Raw genomic sequence first — 20,700 nt, 5'->3', positions numbered from 1 at the left:
TAACAGAGTGTGAGCTGCTCAGCAGCTGGATGCTCTCACTGACTGAGCTGATGATTCTTCTAAAATGAAATCTCTTCATGTGTCATTTACGCGAGAGGCAGAGTTCACTCTTCTTCTCTTAGTTTGTTTTTGTTTTATTTGATGTTTGTTTTTCAAGTTGTGAAGAGGAAATTAGTAGAAATGTTTTCAGTCTATATGTCAGCTCACACTTTTAACTGAACTGTACGAATACCTGTGGAATGAATAGAAAGTGAATACTCACAGGTGTAAAGCAGGACGATGAAAGTGATTTTCTATCATTGCCTCACTAATAGTTTGTTTGTTTTTCTGCTCACACATCATTCTTATCTCCCATCATGTAATCTGGACGGACTCAGAGAGTTGGAGCTTTATGCCCAGTTTAACATGATGACTTGCATAGATATCAGACGACCTCTTTTCATCAGATATCAGCTTTCACTCAGGAAACCACAGCTGCTAGCTGCATGTACTAAATGTTTCTCTGACCAGCCTTTGTTACGCAGTCTTCACTTCCTCTGTTGTAAACAAATTGTCCGTTATCTTCACTTAATCTAATTTAATTTCTCTGAGAGTTCGTATGCTTTGTTATTTTGATGATTCAAACATGAGCAGACAGAGACTCACACAGGACGTAAACCTGCAAATAACAGCAATAAAAACAGCTTCTGCAGGCAGTTCATCCCACAGCTGAGGTGGAATGAACACCTATAAACCATGAGCAGAGTTGGAACTCAGAGCAGCCGAAGAGTAAACTTTCAGAAGTAAGTACTGAATATTATGTCACTTATTTATGCGCAAATGTTTTTATAATGAAGAACATTAAAACATTGCTGTTGGCCACATGTCGGGAAAGTTATGTGACAGTGATGTTTGTACTAACTTGGTTTTAAAGCCTTTACTTCATACGCCGTTCGATAGTCGACCTTAATCTTACAGAGAATGTGATGATTTCATGTATAATTAAAGTCAGTCATATATCCACAAACACAACAAGCTGAAAGTCAGTGATGCTGCTCTGTTTGCAGTCCTGAATATCACGGCACCAGCAGGATTCACTGCACTGTTAATGTTAGCTATGTTATATTGCTGCCTCTGTTCGGTGGTGTCGAGCCAAACGGACTTTAACGTGTGTTTGAACGAGCTGACGGTTCACTCGTTAAGCTGAAAGAAAGATGCTTTAATCACAGCAGTCACACATGTGTCCACTGCACCATCTGGAACTCTTCTTGTTTAGCACTCGTAATAACACAAACACTAAATCCTCCTGTTTGTAGCAGTGTGTACACCTGAGACTGTCACCTGTCTGTCTGTCCTGCACTCTCTCTCTGTTTCTTTCTCTCTGATTGTGGAATAAAAGTATGAACATGTGTTTATAAGTTACACTTGTGTTTGAATCCTGCAGCTTATCACACATTTGATTTCCATGTGTGACGACTGCAAGTGTCCAGAGTGAGGACAGACTGAGGGACACACTGCTGCATATCATCTATGAGGCTTTGCAGCCCTGATGATCCACCAGGACAAACTCAGCAGTGTGTGAGGAAGAGGAGGAGGAAGAGCCAGCAGCAGCTGACAGATGGAGAGAATAGACAGACTGTTCCCTGTTTGTGAAGCACTGCTAGGAAAGTTTAACATAACTGTCTGTCCTGAATCAGTCTTATTAGGTAATGTTCAAATAATGTGATCATCCCAGTGTTTCCAGTGTGGGAGAAAGTACTCAGGGCCTTCAAGTTACACACTATGAAAGGCAGCAACAAGTTTAATGTTCAGAAACCTAAAGTCTGTATCAGCAGCAGAATGGAGCTAAAAATAAATGTTGGTTTCAGTTCTATGAAGCTTTGAGGATTTTGGATCAGTAGCACTGCTGTGTGTGTTGCATCATATTGCTGTAATTGTTTATATGCTTTATATATTCTGAGCTAAGTTGATCTATAGTGTTGCCAACATACTGAAACAAAAAATATTTGTCTATTATGTATAATACATCTATATATACACTGTCAAAGATACTTGTCTTTGACTGAAGATTTGGGTTATAGGACTTCAGTCTCATGAACAACATGAGCTAATTGTTATTTACTAGCTAATCTTAAAATAACTGTTCAGTACAGAAATGAAGTCCAACAATCATGTGTTACAGTCCTGTGGTCTCAGCCCTCAGATACTTATTAAACCACACAAAGCTCATGTAGAAACAAATGTAATCTGTATGAAACGTTTCCAGCTGTTAGTATCATGGTTTCTAGGCAACCTGGGCAGCGCCACGGAGGCTAGACCATCCCATTTCACAAGCCTCGCACTTCCGGCCTTAGCGGTCTTTGAGTACCCGGCACTTGAGGGACCGTTAAGGCTGCTTACTTTAAGGCTGCAGACCCTGAATTGGGATACAGCCAGTGTGTGTCCAAACATTTGGCTGGCAGCTTTCAAGACAATGTTTCATATATTCAGCTTCAGCTATTTGCTCTAATGTGTGACTTTCAGAAAAGAAGTTGGTGTGGCTCTTTGGCTAGGGGTATGATTCGTACTTAGAGTGTGAGTGGTCTTGGGTTCAAATCCTAACAAGCCCACATCACATCTGTAAAGTTATTGTGTGTTGTTTAGGTTTCATCCAGCAAAAAATCTTGTTGTCGACAGCCACACATGTACCTCATACAGATGTAGCTAAGAAATCTGATATGAAAGACGTCATTGGTCTTTTTTCCATTTCTAACAATTTTAGTTCTCCAACAAGTTTTTTGAAGATAATTATTTGTCTTTCATGTTGGCCTAACAAAATAACACAGAGTATTATTTTGGATTAAATCAGAGGGTTCAATCCAAACTTGTGCACAGAACTACAAAAATACACAGCTTTCTATCAAATATTATAAATGTGTAACTCTTTGACACAACATTAACAAAATGCATGTGGAAAAATGCACATACATTTTTTTCTTTTGCACAAAGGGACCAAGATTGAACATCAGTAAATATTAATACTTTACTATCACAAAGGAATCTATTTCAGTGCTTTCTGCACACATGTAGCTTATGTACCAACTTTTATTGATTATTGATTAGCATTCAAATATCTCAGTGAATCCAGAATAAATTAAGTAAATAAATAAAGGTGTGCAAACTTGATTACAGCAAAATTCTGAAATGCCATATCAGCTGTTATTTGGAGTGTAACTAAAGCAAAAAGTAATTTAGTTAGAAAAATAATGCTGTGAAATTATTTTAGTCCTTGCCAAGCTCAATACAGGAAGGCTACACAGATAAAGGTCAGTAAAAATAGTGTTCAAGCTTGTGGTTTATTTTCCGGCTCTACATAAGAAATCCGAGCTGGCCGAGTGAGATCTCGAGGGAGAACAAAGGGAAGCGGCGGCGGCCTAGAGGGAAGCGAGCCGGCGTCAGGAACAGGCTGAGAGCTCGTGCACACCGCACACCTCTGCCTAGCATCCTGCTCGCCAACGTCCAGTCACTGGAGAACAAGCTTGACGACCTCAGGGCCAGGATAAAGTTCCAGAGAGACATTTGGGACTGCAATCTCCTCTGCTTCACCGAGACATGGCTGAACCCAGCGGTGCCGGACCACGCCATCCAGCCGGCCGAGTTCTTCTCGGTTCACCGCATGGACAGGACACGGGACTCGGGGAAGTCAAGGGGAGGCGGCGTGTGTTTAATGGTGAACAACAACTGGTGCAACAGTGCGAACGTTGTTCCTCTCACACGCTCCTGCACACCAAATCTGGAACTACTGTCCATCATGTGTCGTCCTTTTTATCTACCTCGGGAATTTACATCGGTCATTGTAAGTGCCGTTTATATTCCACCACAAGCGGACACGGTCACCGCCTTATGCGAGCTGCATGAGGCACTCACACAGCACCAGACACAACACCGGGACGCTGCGCTTATTGTGACGGGGGACTTTAATAGCGCCAACCTCAAACGCGCAGCGCCGAACTTTTATCAACACATCACCTGCCCCACCAGGGGTGAAAGGACACTGGACCACTGCTACACTACGGTCAAGGACGGCTACAAGGCACAATCCCGCCCTCCGTTTGGCAAATCTGATCACGCCGCCATCTTCCTCATGCCAAAATACAAACAAAGGCTGAAACAGGAAGTTCCGGTTCAGAGGAAGGTCGCGCGCTGGACGGATCAATCGGTGGCCGCGTTACAGGACGCACTCGATGACGCAGACTGGGGCATGTTCAGAAACAGCTCCGACGATGACGTCAACGTGTTTACGGAAGCGGTTGTGGGATTCATCGGGAAACTAGCGGATGATACCGTGGAGACAAAGACTATCACAACGTTTCCCAACCAGAAGCCGTGGGTGGATAAAACCATCCGCGACGCTCTGAGATCCCGCACCGCTGCCTACAACACGGGACTCACGACGGGGGACATGGACCCGTACAAAGCCGCGTCATATAACGTGCGGAGGGCGGTGAAAGAGGCGAAGCAGCGCTACGGGAGGAAACTAGAGTCACAACTCCAACAGAGTGACTCTAGGAGCCTGTGGCGGGGACTAAGGACAATAACGGACTATAAAGCACCAACAACCGGTATGACGAACGCGGCCGTGACTCTGGCAGACGAGCTGAACACTTTCTATGCTCGCTTCGAGGCTGCAGCTAAGGTCTCCAACAATGCTAGTGTTAGCGGCGCTAACGGCTGCAGACAGGAAGATACTGCCAGCACCGGAAACGTGCTCGTCATCTCCGAGCATGAAGTAAGGAGAGCCTTCAAGAGAGTGAACACCAGGAAAGCAGCATGACCAGACGGCATCCCAGGTCGTATCCTAAGAGACTGCGCATACCAGCTAGCTCCTGTGTTCACTGAGATATTCAACATCTCTTTATCTCAGTCGGTGATCCCCACATGCTTCAAAGAGTCCATCATTGTTCCTGTCCCGAAGAAACCCCACCCTGCTTCTCTCAATGACTATCGCCCTGTAGCCCTCACCTCAGTAGTGATGAAGTGCTTTGAACGCCTGGTCAGAGACTTCATCATTTCTTCACTACCAGACACACTGGACCCACTACAGTTCGCTTACCGTCCAAATCGTTCCACAGAAGATGCCATCTCTCATCTCCTCCACACATCACTCACTCACTTGGACACTAGAAGGGGGAATTATGTTAAAATGCTCTTCATAGACTACAGCTCTGCATTTAACACCATAATTCCCTCCACACTCACCACCAAGCTGGAGCATCTGGGACTCAGCTCATCTATGTGTCAGTGGATCTCCAACTTCCTAACTGGCAGACCACAGGCAGTAAGGATGGGCGGACATGTCTCAGCCTCCACCACTCTCAGCACTGGAGCCCCCCAGGGGTGTGTTCTGAGCCCCCTGCTGTACTCTTTGTACACATATGACTGTGTGGCCACTACCAGCTCCACCACCATCATCAAGTTTGCTGACGACACCGTCGTGGTGGGCCTGATCTCTGATAACAACGAGACGGCCTACCTGAAGGAGATTAGGAATCTGGAGAACTGGTGCCAGAGGAACAACCTCCTTCTAAACGTCAGTAAGACAAAGGAGCTGATAGTGGACTTCAGCACTAAGCAGGAGAGGAACTACCAGACCCCCGTCATCAACGAGTGCCCAGTGGAGAGAGTGGACAGCTTCAAATACCTCGGAGTTCACATCACGCAGGACCTGTCATGGTCCTGTCACATCAACACCGTGGTGAAAAAGGCCCGACAGCGTCTACCACCTCAGACGCTTGAGAGACTTCCAACTGCCCTCCAAGGTGCTCAGGAACTTTTACTCGTGCACCATAGAGAGCATCCTGACGGGAAACATCTCAACCTGGTTCGGGAACAGCACCATGCAGGACAGACGAGCTCTACAGAGGGTTGTGCGGTCAGCTGAGCGCACCATCCGCTCCGAGCTCCCTGACCTGCACTCAATCTACAGCAGGCGGTGCTGGACCAAGGCCAGGAAGATCGTGAAGGACCTCAGCCATCCCAACAACAGACTGTTCTCTCTGTTGAGGTCAGGAAAGCGATTCCGCTCCCTGAAGACCAACACAGAGAGACTGAGGAGGAGCTTCTTCCCGCAGGCGATACGGTCTCTCAATCACACCACCACACAGTACTGACCCACACATATGGTTCTTACACACACTCTGGACTTTCTGGACTTTGGTTTTGCACAACACTGGTCACTATATTCTTCATTTCCGGTTAATACTTGTACAGCTACTGTTATTGTGTATATATTTATTTATATTTAGATTTCTTCATACATTCTTATATAGTTCTATATTGTGTATTGTGTATTTTGTTGTACAGTTATTTTATTTTCAACTTTAATTTATATATTTTATCTTATTCTTCCCAGTTAAATTTACCCTTCATTCTAATTTGTGTTGTACAGTTATTTCATTTTTAACCTTAATTTATATTTTATTCCTTCCTAGTTAAATTTACACTTTTTAATTTTTCATATTTATTTCCTATCTTATTCATAGCCTTTTCCTTTTTTGTTTTCTTTAGGTCACGAGCAGTTGTCCAAGCATTTCACTACATATCGTACTGTGTATGACTGTGTACGTGACAAATAAAATTTGAATTTGAATTTGAATTTGAAATGCTTCAACCATGAGTGGTGACAGTGACTGATCATCATTTATAGATGTAAGCGGCTGGTTGTTTGTGTAAATGAACTGCTGCTACTGCTCTAATCTAACTGAGTTGCTCACAGGAGGCTTTTACAGCTATGACCTATGAACAACATTGATTTACCACAGAGTGAAATAATGTACGCATGGCACCAAATAAACACATACCAGACACGATTTAGGCTTCAGGAAGGTAATCCATGGATGATCTCTGTAACACGAACAACACAAGCAACATGAGTACTACCAATTCAGGCTAAGGCAGGAGCAAAATGTATGCAACTCCTACCTGTAACATCGGGGGAAGTTAAGTGACCGAAAAGCCGGATGACAACAAAATGACAACAGGTGAGCAATTCAGGGACGCTCAGATGGCATCTAATATTTATAGCAGCGCCCCATAATGTGCTTGACTACTAGTGGGACCAAAAGCCAATAAATATTATATTGTGGGTGCATTTTGAACAAGTTGCACGAGGGACAGGCTTTTGTGACAGACGCCTAAATAGAGAGAGTTACAGTAGTCAAGACGTGATGATATGAAGGCATGGATAGCGGTTTCCAGATCTTTAGATGACAAGATATTTTTCAGTTTAGCAATGCTTCTCAGTTGGAAAAAACTGCTACGAACAACTGAATGTATTTGTTAGTCCAGCTTGAGGGTATAATCAAAAATGAAACCTGTTACAGGGAATTCCACAGATGTTGTCCTTTAATGCATACTCTCTTCATCAATCTTACAAGGCCCGCTTGAATGGCTGCTGCTTATCATACATGAAGCACAGTGTTCCCACGACCTGTAACGTTGCAAATTGTTAGAGAGGTAAAAGATATAAGCTCTGTCCATACACTCACGTGCAAGCAAGAAAATAAACTTAGGACAGCCAAGACAATTAGAGAATAAAATTCCCTTTTTTCTTTTTTTTCCCTTTTGTCCCCCCAAAACTGTAACAGTCAGCATGAACACATTACCATAACATGAAAGCATTACCAACATGAACTGTTGAAAACTTAAACAATAGACATGTTACAACAGTAAACTACACAAAATACATAAAAATGCAAATAAGGTCACTTCAGGTCAAATCTGTCACTCTGAAAAGGGTTGGTCCAGCTATTGCCTGACCAGTCAGTGGTGACTCTAGGCACACATCTCGGTCTGAGGTTATAAGAACCTCCAAAAGCACTCCCACTGTCATCAGGAGGTAAGCTGTTAACCGCTGTCTGCAGAGCAATGTCAGCAGACTCTTGCGAAGAGTTCCAGTCCAAGAAAAGTGGGACAGTATCAGCAGGAGAGACAATAGTGTTTTTATCAACAGCATCACAGTCCCCATATGGAAAAGAAATAGTAAAAAGTTATATGTGATTACTCATGAAAGTGGCCACTTTCTCATTACTTTCATACATTGTTTTAGTAAGTGTCCAAAACATACAAGTTTCATTCTATAATTTTTCAAGGGATCTTGAAAAACTCTTATATGCTTTTCATACAAGTTTCACACAAGACAGATACAAACTTTATAAGATTTATATATATCTTTTCCTTAAGGGTCACTACGGTCTGGGTCTGAAAGAGCAAGAGACAAGCTGCTATCTGGAAGACTGAGATCCAAAGCTTACGAAGCCTTTAGATTTGTATATTTGCCAGATAAAGCTATGGCCCAGGTGTAGAATAGTTGCAGGTTTGCAACATTCTCTCCAGTGTCCACTGTGGTGAGACAGTAATTTGCACCACACATCCTCTTGGAGATAGAGTAGGGACCAGTGTAAAGGGGGGGGGGGCAACTTCGCAGAAAAGTTGGATGATGCATCTGATTTGGGGTGCAACTTTACTCTGACTAGGTCTCCAACTTCATAAGAGACCAGGCGACATCTCAGATCATAGAAATGCTTTTGTCGTTTATGACTCTCTACAAACACCATGCTTGTACTAGTTAACTCTAGCCCTAACCCTAACCCTGATCATGACCATCCTGAAGTGAAGCTCTCAGGTTATCTGAGTAAGACGTTTCAGGGTCATTCAGTCCTTCCCAGGAGGGCTGAGTAATGAGGTCCTAGGGCGTGTCCAACTCTCGCTCATAGAGCATCATAGATGGTCTCAGGCCTGTGCTCTTGTGAGGCACAGTACACAGTGCAAAACAGATCTGGGGAAGATATTTGTCCCATGAAGCATGCTTATCCCCAACATATGCTCGAATGGCTGTCTTCAAAGTGTGAGTTACACGATCAGTTGCATAAGTTTGAGGATGGTACGCAGTTGTTAGTCTGTGTTCAGTTCCAAATGTTAGCACAACATGCTCAAATAGTTGATGAAAGGTGTTCCCCTATCAGAAACAAGGTAAGATCGAGCAAAAATGTCAGTAATGAACTTGTTAGCAGCAACCTGAGCAGTAGCTTCTCTTACAGCACTCACTTTGATCCATTTGGAGAAATAGTCCACAAAAACAAGGATATAAGCATTCCCTCTTTGTGTGCAGGGCAGTGGGCCAACATAGTCTACACACGTGTACTCCCATGGTCTTTGTGGTTGGATAGGGACTATAAGGTCTGCTGTTTTTCTTTGAGTTGGCTTTGTGGCTTGACACAAAAAGCATGAGACCACATACTTTTTCACATCATAGTTCATGTTTTTGCCAGAAGAATGTGAGAAGCAAGCATGCCAGCGTTATTGCAATGCCCAGATGTCCGGCTGTAGGATGATCGTGGTAATACTTGAGCAGATAACCAAGGAGTGCAGTAGGAGCTGTTGTGGAAGTTTTCCACTTAAATAAAGCCTGCACACGAGCGATGAGCGGTAGCTAACATTCTTTAATTAAACACACAAAGAACAGACAACCAAGCTTGATGAAGTCCCTGCATGTCCGCGGGACAGACGGTCAGCAGAGTCTCTCGAGCCTAGCATGGCTCTCAGTTAAATACCTTCTCCAGGAACAAAAGGCACAGCTGTTTCACACCTTAAGGTTCACACTCCCTTGCTACCTCCCAGAGTCCTCGAAGACACAAAAGACTCTTCCTGTGGAGTTCCTGTTTCCCCCAACATCCTTACTGCACCCCCTATTAACGTATGAGTGTCAGACATGTTAAAATCCAGTGGCACCAAGGCATCATACAATAATGTGATTAATACATAAGTGAAAGAAATTCCTATACAGAGCAAACAGTTTAATCTGCTTGAGTGGGTGGAGGCCACGTACTTCTTCAGATGATTATCCTCCTCAGTTTGTTGGTCACTTTCCAGCTGATGGAGCAATGAGCCTGTGGCTGGGTCCTCAAGCTGCAATTGACGAACATGCGGGCGGTCCAAAACAATTACAGAAGATAGAGCACGAAGGTCCATGCTTCCAATCACAGCATAGGGAGGGAGAAGATCGATAGGGGCATCCACATCTGGGAGGGGATTACGTGAAGGGGTATTGGGCGCCTGATTACGTTCTCCAGGTTTGTGGATAATGCTGAAGTCAAAGTCATGAAGGCAAAGAGACCACCGAGCAAGCCTGCGGGGATTTGGTCAAGACATCAACCACTTGAGGCTGCTGTGGTCAGTGTAAATAGTTACATGCACGCCCTAGACATTGTACAGCACTTTGGTCAACATTGCTGTCATAATTAAATGTGCTATATAAATAAATAACCGATAAATGATTTATGGCTTAAGATTAAAGGCAGATGGTATAGTTGCCGTGCTAAGCTGGTCCCTAATCTCACTGGCACTTAGACATCCTCTTTAGAAAACCTTTATGTTTGGCATGATTGTAGCTAAAAGGTTTATTCTTAGTTCCTGGAAATGTCCCTTTTTTGGGTTTGGTTGAGATGATTGCATGTTTGTATGTTGAAGAGGTGCTTTATTGTCTGGATGACACTCACATTAAATTTGTCAAAAACTGGGGCCCTTTCTTCAATCATATTAACGGGGATTCAACATAATCTTCAACCTATTTGACTGCACTTTACGTTTATATGAAACCGCACTTCTGCCGGACCCTGATTCCATCCTGGACTTGTTCCCCACATCTTTTCGACTCAGTGAACTCTTTGTTGCCTTGTCTAACTTCACACATAAGATCATCTTCTTCAGACTCTAGGGTTTGTCTTTACTTTTGATTTGGACTCACCAACTAGTGTGGGTTTTTTTGATTTCCTTTCTCTGTGTTTGGATGTTTTGTTTTGTTTTAAAATTTGTTTCTTTCGTCTGGTGTGATTTGGTGTGGTGTAATTTTGAATTTAAAATCTTATAAGTAAACATAAAAAAAACCCAAAGAAAAAAAAACAACAGGACAAAAACACCACAGCTTAGTTCCTGTTCCACACATCTCTGTTCATCATCAAACACGCTGCAGTAAAAGTATTTATTATGCTGTAAGCTATGATATGATAACAAAAAAGAGTTTCATCACAAAGTAAATCAAATAAAAGAAGTTCAGATGATGATGTTTCAGGAGTAACTAACACATGACCTGATCTGTAAAAAGTAATGACATCACCAAATCAAATCACCAAAAGATTAGAAAAAAAAGTTAGTAGCTCTTCCTAACAGTTTTTATCTGATTAATAAAATCACATTTGTTCCTGTATTGATTTAATGAGAAGAAATGAGACTTGCTGAGGCCTTTTATACACTTATTAACTATAGCATGATTATGGCTCAAACGTACAAGTGCAACGTGATTTGGTTTAGAATAGAATGGAATAGAATTCAACTTTACTGTCATTGCACATGTCACAAGTACAAGGCAACGAAATGCAGTTTGCATCCATTCAGAAAGTTCTTTAGCGATAATATAGATATAATACAGAATATAGCTCTATTATAGGTATGTTACAATATACATGGTATGTTATGAGTATACTATAAGTATGTACAGGGTATAGCTGTAGCGAGTGTACAAGCTATGTACAGGCTACGGGTTTCAGTATATTTATATTTGATGATTCATTACTCATCTTTTACTTTCAAATTCACGCTGATGTATTCAGACTAAAGCTCTTTCGAACACCCTCTGAGCATCATCAGCAAGCTCATCAAGGATCAATTCCAGAGTTTTGCAGTTTTCGTTGAAAGAGAAAATCAATGCTAATGGGATTCCAAAAATTGGAATATATCTGGATGCTGCAGTTCTTGTAGCTCTGTGTTTAAGTTCGGTCAGTGCCTGCTGGACGCGCTCTTTAGTTATTTCTGCTGCAGCCAGTGGTGAATTGATGACAGCACACAGATCAGCGTATGGCACACCTGTTCTGGCAGAAAGTCTCTTCAGAGATGACACATTGAGACCAAACGCGAAAACATATTCTGTGACAGCACTAACCAGCACAGCAAGATCAACAACCATGGAAAGCCCAGGAAGTGGAACAGCTGATCCAATTGCAGACAGAGTAGCGTAGTAATATACTTTGTTCTGAAAAGCTTCCTTCTTCTTGATGATGATCTCTGGGTTGATGTTGGGCATGACAAACAGCAGAGTGTCCCTCTTGTTCTTAGGAAGGTCTCTCTCTAAGGTCTGCTGCAAGAGAGGGAAGTCATACAGGTGGAGCTCAAAGCTAGACACCAGGAAGACCTTTGGAGACTCGATGCCTAACTGTGCAACTCCTGTGTCACAGAAGAAACACACATAAAGATAATGTAAAAAAATGCATATAATATGAAGTCCTATAAAAACAACAACAAATCATTAAAAACTTGGATCTGAATGTTTTTTAAAAGTGAATCTCAGATATCACTGAGATTTCAGTGATGAGACACTCACTGTGAACGCAGTCTTCTCTGATTACTTTAAGAGTCTCCTCTTCACTGAAGTCTGTCTCTCTTCTCTCAGCTCGTATATCATTGTCAATTTTTGAGAGAACAAAGTAGAACTTTTTCTCCATCCTCTCAATCTCTTTTACAAGTTTCACGTCATTTTCTGTAAAGCGAATGCCTGAGATAATGATGAAGAAGTCAAACTTCTCAAATCCAACAAGCTTCAGGTACTTATCAGCTGGAAACTTGGTGGTGCCGATTCCAGGAATATCCCATAAAGTAACATTGAGATAGTTTGGATGGGGATATGGCGTACACTCTAAGGTTGCTTCTGTAATACCAGTAGGCGCAGCTTTCTCATCATCATTGGACAGCCCTCTGAGGGCATTAACAAAGGTGGATTTACCAGATCCAGTTTCTCCTGTGATGGCGATATTTAGTGGAATATTATTTAGTGTTTCTAAGTATTCTTGAATCCTTGCGGCTGCTGCAGCAGTGTCGTTTTCCAGGTCTTCTCTAACTCCAGGAATTTCTTCTGGATTCAAATCATTTAGATCCTCCATGCTGATCCTTAAACAGAAGAAGAAAACCTGAGAAAATGTCACTTTTATCTTCAACTAAAGAATATGTATATAGAGTATCTACTTCTATTCAATGTTATCGCTTAAAATCATAGATCACATGTTTTTGTTTTTATTTTTTGGGGGAGAGTAAAACTGTCAGACTTTTTAAGTATTAAGCTCAGAAACTGTCCTTAGATAAATTCATTTGTTTTGAGATAGATAAGAAGAGTTTAAAAATATCAAAGTTCAGTGATTGAAAACATGTTTGCATTGTTTAAAAAAAAAATCTTTCTTTTATTGTGAATTGCTGTGAGAAATGTAATTTCCTACGGAGATATGGGTCTGTGAAGGTAGCACAGGGTGGAGAAGAAAAAAGTGGTGCCCTAGTTTATTAGTAAATGAGTTTAGACCAATGACTGTAGAAAACATGGACGACCGACAGCTCCCCAAAAATGAAGCCAAAACGTCTCTATCGCCCCCTGGTGTCTGGCTGCAGTATAGGTCATAAACCCCGCCTCCTCCATGTTAGTGGATGGGACTGGGGTCAGACTAAAATAAATTAATTCTCAGATAATTTTTTTCCAAAGATTCTTTCTTTTGTTATCAATAGTTCTCATCACGCTGATTTATGTCCAAGGGGTCTCCTCTCCCATAAGTTTGATTCTAATTCCTACCGCGGTGATGTTAAATTGGGGTGAAACGTCATCATAACAGCTTTGACTGACAGCTGCAGTTACGAGGAAACTTGCGTATCTCTGTCCGGGAATAGCAAATTTAGCTGTGAGAGAAGGGCCAGCGTTTACGCTACGAAAACACGCCCGACTGTTTTAACCTGACAGACTGAACAAGTCTGTCCCCCTATTCAGCAAGTGAAAATAAAATAAACAATAAAAGGTGAATCAAATAGACCATTACGGCAAGGCTGGGATGGTCAATTTGGTAAAGTAAATCCGTTGGGCATCTTTCTTTGCCTTTAGACAATAATTCTGATGGCAAAAGAGCCAAACGGGACAGGCAAAAAAAACCCAAACCTGACAGCCTGAGGTGTTCTTCAGTAAACTGGACTAGCCGACAGAAGGACCTGAGGCCACGCTGCACTTTTTCGGTAAGTTAAATGTGTTTTTAAGCTAATCCGTTACTACCATCCTTAACTCACAGTGGCTGGGAAGTGCAAATCTATACTAGTTATACTAGTGATGTGCAGTCCTGAAATATCGATTCCTCCGATACCAATCATTTATGTTCTAGAATCGATTCTCACCTGAAAATATTTTTTGTTTTGTTTTGGTTTTTTTTGCCTGTCCCGTTTGGCTCTTTTGCCATCGGAGTTATTGTCTAAAGGCGAGGAAAGATGCCCAACGGATTTACTTTACCAAATTGACCATCCCAGCCTTGCCGTAATGGTCTATTTGATCCACCTTTTATTGTTTATTTTATTTATTTTTTTATTTTCACTTGCTAGATACGGGACAGACTTGAATGAGGAAAAGAAAAGGGAGAAAGGAAGAGGGGGGAAAAACAGCAGAGAAGAGGGACGGGGATAAAGGGCAAAAAAACAAAAACCAACTAAATAAGCAGACAAAAAAATACATCTATCAATCACCTGGATCACCTCTTGAGAAAGAAAAGAAAATAAGCAGAAGAAAAAGAGAGCAATACAATAAACAACATTACGATGATATATGGGAATATAACAGTAAATACTAAATATCAAACATTATTGTGCAGCACGTAATATCGACAGCGCACAGTGTGCTTTGAGGTAGGAGCCAAAAAGGGTGTAGTTTGTGTGTGTGAGCACCCGTGTGTACACCTGTGAGCATGGACGCGCTTGTATTAAAAGGTTCCTTCATCTAATGATCTGCTAGAGCAGTGGTTCTTAACCTGGGTTCGATCGAACCCTAGGGGTTCGGTGAGTCAGTCTCAGGGGTTCGGCAGAGCCTCCGCCATGACATGCACGGCTCATTTTGTGCACCAGTAAAAAACATATCTATGTCTTGAATTTGAAAAAAATCACATTTTATTTTTCACTAAAGAGGGGTTCAGTGAATGCGCATATGAAACTGGTGGGGTTCGGTACCTCCAACAAGGTTAAGAACCACTGTGCTAGAGGGTGTGGGGGGGTCACAGCCCCGTCCTCCAGGGCATGCAGCAGGTATGGAGGAGATCAAAACTCCAGACATCCTGAAAATATGTTAAAAGTTTTTTTGTGACCCAGAAAGAGAAATAAGAGTAATATTAAAACTAAGTCGCTGCCGCCATTGTTGGAGACTGGAATTGGCTGGGCTGCGCGATGAATTCTGTGATATGGTTTTTCAATTTTGTTGTCCGGGTGGAAAATCTGGAGAAATTCGAGAGAATGGTGGCTCCGGGAGATTTGCGGGAGGGGCACTGAAATTCGGGATTCTCCGGGAAAAAATCGGGAGGGTTGGCATGTATGGTTGTGGCAACATCACTAACCTTGGCACATCACTTTCAATGTGGGAGGTCAGTACCACAGGCCTGTAATCCTGGGCACCACTGGGACGTGGTGTCTTTGGTACAGGGACAAGGACTGATGTCTTCCACAGCACTGGGACCCTCTGCAGATTCAGACTCAGCATGAACAGTTTATGGAAGACTCCATTTGTCTCTTAACCTGGTCTTGAGTGAAAGTGTATGGGTGGGGGAGGGGTGTCAGGACTTTCACCGGAGGAAAAGGTGCTATGTATAGAGGCCAGGTGGCTACAGCCTGGCCACACAAAGGGGGAGCTACTGGGTCTGATCCGCTGCACTATAGTTTCGCCAGTTGCAAAGCAACCGCTGCAACTACTGGCCTTCAACTCTCTCCTGTCTTTAGTAACTAAGGGAGTTGCTCCTATCTCACAGGGAACTGCACAAATGCTGCAACAGGAGTGCTGGATTTGGGCTGGGCCAGGACACCAGCATCAGGAGTGCCTGTTGACGGAGGTGGAGCAGTTGTCCTGTCTTGTTGACCCTCTTGACACCAGCCCCCGGTCCAGGATGGACGTACCACGTGCCAGTAAGGTGCCATGGGTATACTCGCCAATTAGTTTGCACATGATGCATCCCCTAATTTTGGGGGCAGATTGGGCGGGGTTTAATAAACTGTTAGTGACACATAGCGCCTGTGCTGCACTCATCTGTGACCCGAGCTCATCCAATGCTGACTCAGGAGAGGAGGACACAAAAGGGGTTTACTGTGTGGCCCCGCCTCCACAGGTGATTTCCCACTAAAGCAGTCTCATGAAACTGATGAAACACTCACTTTGTGAGCAGGTGATAAAAATTTAAGGTCACATGGGGCACCCTGACAAAGCACTGACCTAGCTGCATTTCATAATTATCAGAGATAGGCTGTATCGAGTGAGTCATGATACTCACACAGAAGAACAACACCCCGGTTGTTGGTGCCAAAATGCCACCAGGAAATTATTTTCCAAGCATATAGGATGATTAATATGTGATAAAACTCTGGAGAGAATAATGACCGGATTTTATTTGCTGGGCATCTGAGTGACTGTGCACCAAGGGCACGTGTCCTGCTTGCACTGTCAGCTGGTTTACCAGCTGGCCATTCCAAAAGCACTGTGCCGAATAGAGAGCCTAATCTTGAAAGTAGAGATAGTGTCTGTCTCCTGAATCCAAACTGGAAGCTGGCTCCACAGAAGAGGGGCCTGAAAACTGAAGGCTCTGCCTCCCATTCTACTTTTAAATACTCTAGGAACAACAAGTAGGCCTGCAGAGCGAGAGCGAAGTGTTCTAATAGGGTGATATGGTACTACAAGGTAGTGATGGGATTTCCGGCTCTTTTTAGAGCTCCGGCTCTTTCGGTTCGGCTCACCAAAACGATCCGGATCTTTCGGCTCCGAACCGGATCTTCAGGTTGTTTTGTTGCTTTAATTAATTTATTATTAACAATAATATAAAATTATGCACAAAAGGAATTACTAACGTAAAAAAGGGGTTTTATTTATATATGTTTATTAGGGGTGCAACGATATTCGTATCGATATTGAACCGTTCGATACAGTGCTTTCGGTTCGGTACGCATATGTATCGAACAATACAAAATTTGTAATTTATTTTATCAACTTTCCTTCTGACGATGCTGTCTGTGTTGAGCGCTCAGTGAATCTGCGTTCGACTACTCCGCCTAGGCTCGAGAGTGCAGCCTAGGCGGAGTAGTCGAACGCAGATTCACTGAGCGCTCCACACAGACAGCATCGTCAGAAGGAAGAGCGCAGGGCAAGCTAGCGAGACAGAAGTGGACCTCCCCCACCCTCATTCAGATCTGGCGTTTGGAATTATTTTGGTTTTCATGTGACATATGACCCTGAAGGTAAGCGAGTCATGGACTAAAGTAAAACAGTATGTTGGATGTGCCATGCAATGCTCAATTACATGGGTGGGAGCTAGTGTGTTAGCGCAGTTAGCTCGTTAATGTGTTGGCCGTCTAGCCCCATGCACGGGGCGATCGGCGGTAGCTCGTTAACGGAGATTTGCCGATAATTGTGTGCTGTAGTTCCTCACTGTGGCCACTGGAGGGCAGTGAACACTCGTCGCACTCTACAGTCAGCATCACACAAACATTAAACCTGCTGATGTACCTGTAGTGAGACTCTCCTATTCATCTTCTTCTACAGAAACAGCACTGCACCTCTTTTAGCCTCCATTTAAATTGCTAAATTCTCATCTTTATTTGTAAGATGTGTGCACATTCACAGCCTAACCACAAACCAAGAGATGTTTTTTAATCAGTGTAAACTCTGTTAACATACTGACCGAAAATAACAGAATGAAATAACAATAGACTGAGTAGTTCTCAAATGACAGAGAAGAACCACAATATATACCCACATAATGAAGTTACGAGTAATAACAGATGAGGACTGTCACATGATCATAGAAAATGATTATTACAACAGCATAACTTACATAAAATATATTCTCACAAATTGAACCATGTGATTGAGCTCAGGGGGCATTGTTAGATGTACTGTTACCCAACAACTTAACTAAGCAGCAGAGTTCCCCTCAGTGATAATTGTAAAACTACAGTAGGTCTGGGCACTAATGACGAGGCAGCAGTTTTAATATTGTTCAAAGCATAAATTTAATTTTAGCTGCAGTTACATAAACATGTTTATGGTTTCAGCAGTCTGTTTAGGTCATTTCTGATCAGGAGGCACCTCCTTGGTGAGCTGTTACAGACATGTCCCACCACGACGCCTCTGTGCAGACCCAGGATGTTTTATACACATACTTGTGATCACACGGCATTTATGCTTGTTCTTAATTAAACTTAAGATGCAAAAGATAATTATCAACAAAAAAGTTTAAAGTTCAGATAAAGATGTTTGAAGGTTAGCTGTCACAGCAGCTGATCTGCAGGCAGCGCTAAAATTCATGATTACACAAAAAAAAACCCACTGTCATGATGTTTCAGTAAAGTTTATTATTCAGATATAAACTGTGTAAAAGATCACGTTTGTTCCTGTAGCAATATGATAAAGTGAACAACTGGATTATGATTTGGATGCAACATTCAGAAGAGCATCTTGTGTAAAACTCTGCCACAGGAAACATGAGGAGTTACCTGCTGTTACAACCTCTCTGTAAGTGGAAAAGGTAAAAAGGGTTTATTTATATAAAAGTTGATTTACACACTGCAGTTTCAAATGTGTCTTTAAATAATATTCTAACCGAGACATGAAGAATAATATTATTTGAATATGAATTTAAAAGGAAAAAAACGTAAAATTATGATTTACAATCAAAGTAGAAATCTTGTCCCTTAACAGTCTGAAAAAAGCTAATTTGTTTTTATTTTGTGAAAATCCAAAAGTGACTCCTGTCAGACTTTTTTTTGGTTATTAATGCCTATTATCAGACTTGAATGTATTTAAACTAAAACCCTGCATTCAGCAGATCAGATTATCTGAAACAATTATGTTAGACATGATACATATAAATGATATAAGTTATTCTCTATTCATCTAAATATAATATGATCGGATGCACTGAAACTGGCTCAATAATCAGCAGACTGTGTAATGATGAAGTAACACCCAAAGCTAAGGTCACATCAAGCAGATGGGACAGGAAGTCATTCAGCAACCTCACCTGTATAATTATTAAATAATACTTATTATATTACCACATCTATTTAAAATAACTACATTTTCTGTGTCTTATCTTAAAGAATAAAAATGGTGACCAGAGGAAGAAAGTGACTTTAGCTTAATTCATGAGATAAATTAAAATAACTTACACTGAATTTCTGCTGAGGCTGAAAGTGAAGAGAGCAGCACACTGCAGTCAGTGACAAAGTGAGAAGTTGCAGTTTGGCTTTAAGCTTTTGTGGTTAGTCACAGGAAATCCTTGCATCTAACATAACAATGAATCGACCAATCAGCGAGTCTTCATGAGGGCCTCAGTTAGATATGTAAACACAGCTGATTTACAAGAAGTCATGTGTCCATGGCAGAACTCGATGTACTACAGAGAATAGTAAAAATTGTTTTTCTATTTTTTTGTGCTTGTCACACTTTAATGTTTCAGATCATCACATAAATGTTAATATTAGACAAAGATAACACAAGCAAACACAAAATTCTGTTTCTAAATGAAGGTGTTTGTTATTAAGAGGAAAAATACAAACCTTCATGGCCATGTGTGAAAAAGTGATTAATCCCTAAACATAATAACTGGTTGAGCTAACTGAGCAGCAACAACTGCAACCAAGGATTTGCCATAAGTGGCTGTAGGTTTTTAAAGCACCGTGCAGTGTTGTAATTCAACCACATTTGTTTCAAATCAAATCACTTTTATTGTCACGTCACATGTGCAGGTACACCGGCACAGCACATGTGAGTGAAATTCTTGTGTGCAAGCTTCACAAGCAACAGAGGTGTGCAAAGTACACTACAACAGTGGTTCTCAAGCTTTTTGTTAGGCAACAAAAATTTGCAGCATGTGCAGCCACAGGTGGGAGGCCTTTATGTGTAAACAGGAAACTGCAGTCAGAGCTGCTGTGGATCCCGTGTCACTCTGACACCTCACCATCGGAACATCTCCACACAGCAGCTTCCTCCTTCCTTCTCTTCCTCGTATCCAGAGTCGGGTCGTGGAGGCAGAGCATGAGGAAGACTTCCTGTTTCCTCCTTCATGAAGAGGCATCGCTCTGAGAGTGCTGATCATCATCAGATCAATACTCTAATCATTTATGGACTCTCAGACACTCCAGCTACAGATTTCACCGACATCAAGTAACTAAAGAATTAGAATTAGAATTAGAATTAGAATTCAACTTTATTGTCATTGCACAGGTACAGGGCAACGAAATGCAGTTTGCATCCATCCAGAAGTGCTTTAGTGATATAGATATATTACAATATATATTAGCAATAGTATAGATATGTAAGTATATTACAGAAATGGGTCTATTATGGTATGTTATAATGTACACGGTATGAAGTATGTTGTGAATATTCTATAACATCAGTAAAGAATAAATGTTTAGGCTTTCAGTCAGACAAACATTAACAGTAACCTGTCCCATCTATCAGACACAGAGGTGAGCGATGACATTATCAGCAGAAATAAACCTGAATCCAAACAAACTGTTCGTCTCTGAGCCATGTGATGTCAGCACTGACCAGCAGAGGGCGTCAGAGTCACATGATTGAAAATAAAGGCTGTGATGTTTTTTGTCATGCTGTGATTTTCTATGTTTGTCTAAAGAATTAAA

The 20,700-nt window shown here is 41.9% G+C and overlaps 1 protein-coding gene across 1 annotated transcript; it reads right to left on the bottom strand.

Moving 5' to 3' along the window:
• Positions 1-9,853: 9,853 nt before the first annotated feature.
• On the bottom strand, positions 9,854-19,798 carry LOC101470811 (interferon-inducible GTPase 5). The gene is made up of 3 exons (XM_076880920.1): positions 19,222-19,798; positions 12,392-12,954; positions 9,854-12,234 (listed from the first exon to the last, which is right to left on the bottom strand). Exons 2-3 carry the CDS (start codon positions 12,945-12,947, stop codon positions 11,621-11,623), a joined length of 1,170 nt encoding a protein of 389 aa, XP_076737035.1. The 5' UTR covers positions 12,948-12,954; positions 19,222-19,798; the 3' UTR covers positions 9,854-11,620.
• Between the last annotated feature and the right edge of the window lie 902 nt (positions 19,799-20,700).

The sequence above is a fragment of the Maylandia zebra genome, unplaced genomic scaffold (assembly GCF_041146795.1).
Source record: "Maylandia zebra isolate NMK-2024a unplaced genomic scaffold, Mzebra_GT3a scaffold01, whole genome shotgun sequence".
Taxonomy (NCBI): domain Eukaryota; kingdom Metazoa; phylum Chordata; class Actinopteri; order Cichliformes; family Cichlidae; genus Maylandia; species Maylandia zebra.
The sequence above is the reverse complement of the archived record's forward strand: the minus strand, read 5'-3'. Positions and strand labels throughout refer to the sequence as shown.

What these genes read in the sequence shown, in the direction of transcription:
- LOC101470811 (XM_076880920.1), bottom strand. Translation starts at nt 12,947, where the DNA reads ATGGAGGATCTAAATGATTTGAATCCAGAAGAAATTCCTGGAGTTAGA. An exon ending in CAGAGAAGACTGCGTTCACA is followed by an intron (nt 12,235 to 12,391) that starts GTGAGTGTCTCA and finishes TCTGTGACACAG; the next exon opens with GAGTTGCACAGTTAGGCATC.